General features: G+C 59.6%; 1 protein-coding gene across 1 annotated transcript; it reads left to right on the top strand.

Annotated features, from left to right (window-relative positions):
* Positions 1-3: 3 nt before the first annotated feature.
* LOC102425662 (radical S-adenosyl methionine domain-containing protein 2-like) lies at positions 4-7,102 on the top strand (the record flags this gene model as incomplete). The annotated part of the gene is made up of 5 exons (XM_006109109.3): positions 4-52; positions 1,335-1,564; positions 1,989-2,138; positions 3,021-3,053; positions 4,433-7,102. Coding segments are annotated over 5 exons (627 nt in total), but the record flags the coding sequence as incomplete, so codon positions are not given.
* Between the last annotated feature and the right edge of the window lie 2,010 nt (positions 7,103-9,112).

The following is a 9,112-nucleotide window of genomic DNA, read 5'->3' as shown; positions in this document are numbered from 1 at the left end:
AGCATCGTCAGCAACGGCAGCCTCATCCGCGAGCGCTGGTTCGTGAAGTACGGTGAGCGCCCCCCTCCCGAGGCCCGTCCCCTGCACGGCTGCATGTCCTTCCTCCCTGGGCCGGACCAGGCCTGCGGGGCCGGGACCAGGACCAAACAGGCCCGTTCTAATCTCTTCGTGAGCTGCGTGTGGAGTTAACGGCAGTGAGTTCTGCAGGGCTCCCATAGACATGTGTGCTCGGGCAGATAACAGTCCTCGTGCGCTCAGCTCCCAGGGGGCCAGCCAGGTTGGCGAGCAGGGGGCTGGGCTCCAGCTTCCCCACCGGCAGGCAAGCCCCGCCTTTTTGCTTGTTTGCTATCACCCTTAAGTCTCCTAGAAAGTAAGCCACTGGCCCGGCGGCCTGGCTCAGGGGCTGAGCATCCACCTGTGAACCAGGAGGTCAGGGTTCGATTCCCGTCAGGGCGCAGGCCCGGGTTGTGGGGCTCCATCCCCAGTGTGGGGCGTGCAGGAGGCAGCCTGTCAGTGATTCTCCCTCATCATGGATGTTTCTCTCCCTCTCCCCCTCCTTCCTCTCTGAAATCAATTATATATATATGTGTGTGTGTGTGTGTGTGTGTGTGTGTGTGTGTAATATGCTAATTAGACCAGATGTCCTTCCGGACGACCTTCCAGACAAAGCCGGGCTCTGAGGGAAGCCTGGGTCCTGGGTGCCAGAGGGAAGCCGGTGCCAGCAGCCAGAGGAAGGAAGGCCTACTCTTGTACGAATTTTGTGCATTAGGCCTCTAGTAAAATAATAAAAGTGTAATATGCTAATTAGACCAGACAGCTGAATGACCTTCTGGATGTCCTTCCGGACGAAGCCGGGGCTGTGGGGGCTGAGCCCCCTTGCACAAATTTCATGCACTGGGCCCCTAGTATGTATATATATATGAAAAGATGTAAGTCTGCAAAGCTCGTAGATCCAACAAACTGACCTCCCTGAGAAGTGAGTGAGACCTGGAGGGCGTGCTGGCAGAAGCTCACACACACACACACACACACACACTCACACACACACACACACACACTCACACACACACACACACACACACACACACACACACACACGGGCGGAGAGTTTCTCTCGTGTGTGAACATTGCCGGCGTCCTGTGAGGTGTCTTCTTTTCTAAGACTGTTTTACCGAGTGTAGCGCACATTTTCGTGAGTGCTGGGGGGCGAGGGCACACGGTGTTTAAACAACGAAAGCGAACGTGTAACGCAGGCCTGTTTCATCCCGAGGAGGTGGGAGCCGCCGACAGGGCCGGGTCCTCGGCGGAGAGCTGACCGCCGCCCTTTCCCGCAGGCCAGTACCTGGACATCCTCGCCATCTCCTGCGACAGCTTCAACGAAGACGTGAACGTCCTCATCGGCCGCGGCCAGGGGAAGCTCAACCACGTGGAGAACCTCCGGAAGCTGAGGCGCTGGTGCAGGGAGTACCGCGTGGCCTTCAAGATCAACTCCGTCATCAACCGCTTCAACGTGGACGAGGACATGCGCACGCACATCCAGGAGCTGAACCCGGTGCGCTGGAAGGTGAGCGCCCGCAGCTCGCCCACGGTCCCTCCGCACCGTGTGCGGCCTCTTGCACACCCCACAAGGGGGATCGAGCCCTCGACCCAGGCTTTGGTGCGCAAACACGGAGCCACGCCGGCCGGGCTCGATGTGTCCGCACGGCCCACGTATCCGTCCAGGAGCATTTGCTATTCTGTGGTCCAGAAACTGAGGTGCTGAAACCAGATAGAATATCACCTAGACCCGTTCTTCCTGTGTCTGCCTTTTAAGAATATCTGTGCTCCCTAAACCCCAGGGCCAGCTCAAGTGTCCCAGAGCAATGTCCTTCTAGAATGTTCCTCAGAGTGAGGCGTCGCCTCAGCTCAGGAGAGAGGAAGCTGGGGGCGGGGCCCAGGTGTGGGTGGCCCCCGACGGGACACTCTCGCCAAGCACACGTGTGTTCCAGGTGTTCCAGTGCCTGCTCATCGACGGGGAGAACGCGGGGGACGGCGCCCTGCGGGAGGCCGAGCGCTTCGTCATCAGCAAGGAGGAGTTCCAGGGCTTCCTGGACCGGCACCGCGAGGTGCCCTGCCTGGTGCCCGAGTGCAACGACAAGGTGGGCGGCCCGCGCCGGCCTGGCCCACCGCACGCTCAGATCCATTCCGAGGGGGCCCTCTCCCCAGCCCCACGGGGTCATGTAGAGACGGGGGGACTAGGACAGTCTAGGGCTGAGGCCGCCATCTGTCCTGCACCCTCCAGCCCTGGGGCCTTTGTTTTTTTAAAAAAATATGTTTACTTTCCTGATTTTAGAGAGGGGGAAGGGAGGGAGAGATAGAAACATCAAAACCTTCCATGGGTGGGAATCATTGATCGGCGGCCTTCCCTGCACGCCCCCTCCTGGGGGTCGAGCCCGCAACGGGGCATGTGCCCGTGACCAGAACCGAGCCCGGGACCCTTCAGTCCGCAGGCCGACGCTCTATCCACTGAGCCACACTGGCTAGGACAGCCCTGCGGCCTTTGCGTGAGCTCAGGGTGCCCCCTCCTCCGGCGGGCGTGGTGCCGCTGTGCAGGGCTGGTGTGAGAGATAAGCACTGGTCTCTCCTCCTGGAATACAGACGGTGAAGAAGGGGGAAGTGGGTGCCAGGGGAATCGGCCACTGGGAATACTGGGTAACGAGAGCAGGCTCTCCCACCGCGAGAGGAGAGGGGAGACGTTTTTCCAAGCGACACGGGACCCTTCGGGCACAGGGCGGGGAACCTGGGCTTCGAGGCTGGTGGGTCGGGTCGGAACACACACACCCGCTGCCCTGGAGGGTTGGGGGGGAGCAGTGGGGGGGAGGTGGGAGGGGGGGGAGGCTCACCTGGGGGCGACATGCCCAGAGCCACTGAGGCGAGGTGGGAAGCGTGGAGCCGGGGTAATGACCACAGACACAGACCCGCGGACAGACCCCGAGCGTGAGGCCGAAGGTGAGACTGAGCCTGCCCCTCTCCCTTTGCAGATGAAGGACTCCTACCTGATTCTGGATGAGTATGTGAGTGTCCCCACGGCCACGCGCGGTCACGGCAGGCGGTGAGGTAGCCACGAGGGCCGAGTCAGAGCATCGTGCTTGGCCCCCGGGGGTCCTGGGCCAGCGTTTCATCTTTCTTTTTTTTTTGTTAATCCTCACCCTCGGATATTTCCCATTGATTTTTAGGGAGAGTGAAAGAGAGAAACATCAATGTGAGAGAGACATATTGATCGGTTGCCTCCTGTACGAGCCCCGAGCAGGGCCTGGGCCAGGGAGGAGCCTGCAACTGAGCTTGAGCAGAATCGAACCCAGGACCCTTTGGTCCTCAGGCCGACGCTCCATCCACGGAGCCACACCGGCCAGGGCAGCATTGCACGTTTCCATGGTCCCTGAGTCGCATTCATGTTCCCGAGCCCGGCCCCTGCGCCAAGTTCTGGGTCACGCCCTTGGGCAGGCTCAGCGGGAACCCGCCCCTGTATTTGCTCTGAGCCTCAGGGATGGGTTCCTGTGGCTGTGGGTCCACGGACGTCCCACGGAAGCTGGCATGACCGAGTGTCCTCTGCTGTGCCCCAGGCCAGGGGCTCGGGGTTCCCCCGGCACAAGCCACCCCACAGGGTTCAGGGCCTTCGAGGCCTCAGGGGCTGCCCGCAACCCCTGACCTTGGATGACCTTGGCTTCGCTGGGAGGAGGTGACAGTGCCTCTCTAGAGCCGCCATGACCCCTCCCCCCACTGCCCTCCCAGGGAGAAGGGAGCTCCCCCTCCTCAAAATGCTCCCCCTCTTCCTGTCCTGTTTTGTGTGGCTCTTTTTTTGGCGATGGAGGGAGGGGTCTGGATTCATAAAATTTTGCCCATATTTCTAGACCAGAACAAATAATTCCATTCAAAGACCTGTATTTATTTATTTAAAAAATATTTTTATTGATTTCAGAGAGGAAGGGAGGAGGAGAGAGAGACAGAAACATCAATGATGAGAGAGAACCATGGATCGGCTGCCTCCTGCACGCCCCACACTGGGGATCGAGCCCTGAGACCAAAGACCTGTTTTTAAAAAATGAGTCTAATAAGAATTATGGCGGCAATTTTTAAGTTGGATTTGGTCTTTGGAGAAACGCTTATTGTGACTTTTTATCGTTTTCAAGTTCATCAAAGGTAGTTCATAGCGACTTCTTCCATGTTTTCCTGGTGGGGCGTGCGGGGTCAGGTGAGAGCGCGAAGGCGGTGCCCGGGCCGGGCAGGCCGAGCGTGGCATCCGGCCCGTGGCTCTCGGCCCGTGGCCCGTGGCTCTCGGCCCGTGGCTGACATGGACTGAAATGGTTGGATGCCGACAGATCGGGTTGGGGTCCAGCGGTGAGTTTTACGGGCACACGACGCGGAAACCCCCATGTCTGCCCTGCCCTTCCAGATGCGCTTCCTGAACTGCAGAGAGGGCCGCAAGGACCCGTCCCGCTCCATCCTGGACGTGGGCGTGCAGGAGGCCATCAAGTTCAGCGGCTTCGACGAGGCGACGTTCCTCAAGCGCGGAGGCAAGTACGCCTGGAGCAAGGCCGACCTGCAGCTGGACTGGTAGGGCAGCCGGACGCCTGGCCGCGGCGCGGGGCCCCTGCCGCACCTGGGGGGCCCGCGGACTCCCCGCCGCGCCCGGTGGCGGACCGTGTGGTCCCGGCACACGTTACCATGGTAATTGAAATCCACGGACGCGGACCATTCGCTGCGGCCACTTCGCTTGTTTGGTTTGGTTGGGGTGTTTTGAGCACTGTGTCCGGTGATCCCTGCGTTTCCATCTCCAAGTCATCTTTCCTGGTTTGTTCATTTGATGGTCACGTCTTTTCTGCTGAATCCCCAGAGGCCAGTGTGCACATCTGGAAAAAACTGGAAAAAACTGGAAAAAATTGGAACACTCCCTGCGGCCACGGCTGCTTCAGGCAACGCCGTCTCCCTTCCTGCCCTCGCACCACGGCCACCCTGGACTCCCTCCCCCGGCGTGCAGCACGCGGCACAGGTGTGTCCGGCTCAGGAACGGCCACCTTATCAGGCTTCAGTGCCGGCCCGGGGAGGTAGCCGCGTCCCCCGATGATGCTGGGACCAGCCCAGGGCCCAGGCTGACTGCTCCATAAACGAGGGCCCTCTCTCTCTCTCTCTCGCTCTCTCGCTCTCTCTCTCTCTCCTTCCTCCCCAAGATTCCTAGCAAATCCCAGGTACACTTCCTAGTTCACGATGAAGTTGGCCAGGGCTCAGGCCTTGGGTTGTTGTGTGGACCTATTATTCAAGCCACATGAGTCTGTTAAGCAGAAACTGGGGCGTGTATGGGGCAGATGGCTGTCGGCTCGGGCGTGTGGGAGAGCGTGAGGAGGGGCACACACCAACCGGGCCCCCTGTGGACGGAGCCGAGGGCCCGCGTCCTGCTTCTCAAGTCCTCGGGGCCACTGGGAGTGAAGCGCCGTCCAGGCCCGAGGACAGGGCCCCGCGTCTCTCCCTCGCACCACGCGAGACCGGGAGGGACCTGTCCCCGAAAGGGGTCAGGGCCAGAGCCCTTGTTTATGTAACCGAGTCCTTGTTTATGGCCTGGAAACGGATAACTTCCTGTCATTGTTTCCAAAAAAGCAAAATCATGGAAAATTTTTGGCAGGAGCAGAGGAAAGAGCTATTTTCATCCCGCTGCCACTCCGCTGCCCGCCACTGGGTGGCGCGTGCCCGGCTGCACCGCCCGCTCCACTCGCTGGTCTGTTCTCAAGGCCAGCGGATTCCGAAGGTTCTGTCCTTCGCGTGTCTGTTTCTCAGCAAAGACATCCCTCCTTCCGAGTTCAAGCCCCTGTCATTCAGCAGGAATGTGTGTGTGTCCCGGAGTGTTGTCCTCAGTTTTCCGCAAAACACACACACACACACAGATGAAGCAGCTACTGCGTCCGGGGCCCTAAACGAACGCCCCGGCTTTCCCTGGGCGGAAAAGGAGGAAAAGATGGATTAGCGAGCTGTTCTCCCCTGTGGACGTGGACGGGATCGAGGCTATGATGATGTCACTACAATCAGTATAATCAGCATAAACAGAACTCAGGGTTTTCTTCGCTTAACGTGCGTGTGCTCTGCCAGTCGTCGCATTTTTCCACACGAGGAGGCTCGTTCGGCGCTCCCGCCCTGGGTGCCTCTGAAACAGGACCCCAGCCTGAGTCACCTCCTCCGACCGGAGGGGCTGTTTCTCCGCTGAAGGAGCCGGGACTTCTCCTGCCCCGAAGGGAAACATCAAACAAAACCAAGCGAAAGCTGCCGTCAGAAGCTGCGGCTCCTGCTCCGTGTTCCACTGCCGGGAAAGCTCAGCCTTCCTCGTGCCCTCAGGACGGCGAAGCCTGGATGTTTAAAACATTCGAATGCTCCCCTCTCTCAGCCGGGAGCAGCTAGGGGTTCTCGGAGCGGTGCTTCCGAGTTGGATTGTAAAACGGGGTGCTTGACGCTCGCAGTTTTAAACGCGAGTCTCCAGTTTCATGAAACGTGTCCCCTGGTTGCTGGGAAGCACAGGGCGGTGGGCGCGAGGCGGCTCCGTGTGAGCGTGACGGGCAGAGGCCGCGGAGCCTGGCATTCCTTCGGATGTCCCGCTGTGGTAGCGGGACTGGGACTTCGTCTTCAGGAGCCTAGATCTACGCTGACGCGAGCCATCGCCCATCCGGCCTTCAGTGCGACTCCTCTGTGTTCTTTAGCCGAAGGGGATGGGAATGGGCCCCTTGCTGTCACCTGTGAAGATGAGTGAGACCATTTGGCGGAACCACCCGGAACACAGGCGCCTGCCCTGCGTCTGGCGGGAGTTTGGGATCTAGTTGTTGGGTCGAGAGAGAGAGAACCTGATACTAAAGCGAGCGAACAGGTCACCTGGGGCTCAATCGGACAATCAGTGCGGCCACCCCTCGCAGAAGACGCTCAGTCCGCTGTGATCACAGAGGCAACTCGCGCCCTAGGGTTTACCATGCCGCCTTGAGTGTGACTTGCGCACTGAGATCCTAGGGAAACGCATGTATATATTGTCCTCTGTGGCTGGTGCTGTGTTGGAAGATATCATGTATTAAAATGTGTTTTGTACGAGCCTCCTGTCCCAGTGAGTGTGATGAAGTGTGTTTAAGGCCATTGTGCACTTTACAAACTGCCATCGCTCAAGGCAAGGACACATTAAACATCAGCAAGGCTGTGCGGGCTCATGAGCACATTTTAGCCCCTCGGCAACGAGGGGGAGTGGAGATGAGATGGCGGACGCTCGTCGTGTTTTCCACGTGGAAGCTAGCGTCTGCGGACCAGTGTCCCCAACTCATCCCGCGGGAGGGCTGAGCTCCTGCAGACAGGCCACCAGCATAGCAGCAGCCCCGAGCGTGGGTGTCAGAGGGCTGAGCTTCTGCAGACAGGGGACCAGCATGGCAACAGCCCCGGGCGTGGGTGTCATAGCAACAGCCCCCAGCGTGGGTGTCAGAGGGCTGAGCTCCTGTAGATGCAGGACCAGCATGGCAGCAGCCCTGGGCTGAGAGGTCAGAGCGCCGCCCTGAGTGTGGCCTGGTCAGCTGCCCAGGAGAGAAAGGGCTCCCCCAGCACCCTGGTTCCTGGTGTCCGTTCAGTCTGGACCCCACAGATGCCTGGGGCTGGCCCTGCATCGGCCCCACAGGCAGGAAAGGTGGACGGTTCCGTCACCTGCTCGCTCTCCCGCCTGCTCCCAGCTCCCTGGGCCCAGCGTTCCCCTCACGCCTTCCGGCTGGAACTGGTCTCCCTGGGACACCTCCCTGGTTAGAAGCACTCACCTTCCCCGAAGGCCATGACCTCACTCCCTTCCCATCCCGATGGGCAGCTTCGGCTCAAGGCCTCAGACAGGGTCAGATCCAGGGAGGAGACTCCAGGGACAGCAGGAGCCCTCGTCAGCGTGGCTGGGTCACCCCCAGCCACAGTGGGGTGCTCACCTCAGTGCCAGGGCCCGTGGGTGCGTGCCTCCGCCAGTCCGGGAAAGTAACCAGACCTTACACAGGAACTGCGGAGCGAGTCCCACTCAGAGGCCACTCGCGGGGACGGGAATGACCACAAAGACGCCGGCGTTGTGTCCATGACTGAGAAGAGCACACAGCTGGGGGCTGTTTGAAAGGCAGAGTCCAGCAACAGGAAGAAAATAAAGATCCCCCACAACGGTACCCCCAGAGGCGACTGCGCATTCGCCCCGTCTTCCCGGGCAGGCGCGTGTTCAGAGCCGAGTTCATGCTCCCTGTGCCTGCCCGCACCCCTTCTGAAGGGTCGCACGGCCAGTGGTGTCCTTAGCGTGAATGAGAGCAGCTGCCTCTCACAGTCCCGCTAAGAGGGGAGAGGGGCCCGTGCATTCACAACCCACAGTGGGTGGGACACACGCCCTGGCTTCCCCTTGTCTGCGTGCCTGCGTGTGGACGTGAAGGCCTCTCAGGTTCTGGGGATTCGCTTTATCTCTTTTTTATTTTTATTTTTTTAAAAATATATTTTATTGATTTTTTACAGAGAGGACAGGGATAGAGAGTTAGAAACTCAATGAGAGAGAAACATCGATCAGCTGCCTCCTGCACGTCTCCTACTGGGGATGTGCCCGCAACCAAGGTACATGCCCTTGACCGGAATCAAACCTGGGACCCTTCAGTCCGCAGGCCGACGCTCTAGCCACTGAGCAAAAATATATTTTATTGATTTTTTGCAGAGAGGAAGGGAGAGGGATAGAGAGTTAGAAACATCCATGAGAGAGAAACATCGATCAGCTGCCTCCTGCACACCCCCCACTGGGGATGTGCCCGCAACCAAAGTACATGCCCTTGACCAGAACCGAACCCAGAACCTTTCAGTCCGCAGGCCGACGCTCCATCCACTGAGCCACACCGGCCAGGGCGATTTGCTCTATGTTAACAACAACCACAACCACAACCATAGGAACAAGGCTGGAGCGAGCCGCTCCCGGGGCACCTGGGGAACTGCCCGAAGGCTCCGTCTTACTGCCCGGGCGTCTCGCTGTCCCCGCTGCTGCTGCTCCCGGTTCCCATGCGGGTGCTTATGTTTTTCCTGCACCAGCCGCGCTCGGCACCAGCCACACCACCCGGGCCGACCAGTC

The sequence above is a fragment of the Myotis lucifugus genome, unplaced genomic scaffold (assembly GCF_000147115.1).
Source record: "Myotis lucifugus unplaced genomic scaffold, Myoluc2.0 scaffold_6010, whole genome shotgun sequence".
NCBI lineage: Eukaryota > Metazoa > Chordata > Mammalia > Chiroptera > Vespertilionidae > Myotis > Myotis lucifugus.
This window is presented reverse-complemented; position numbering and strand designations above follow the sequence as displayed.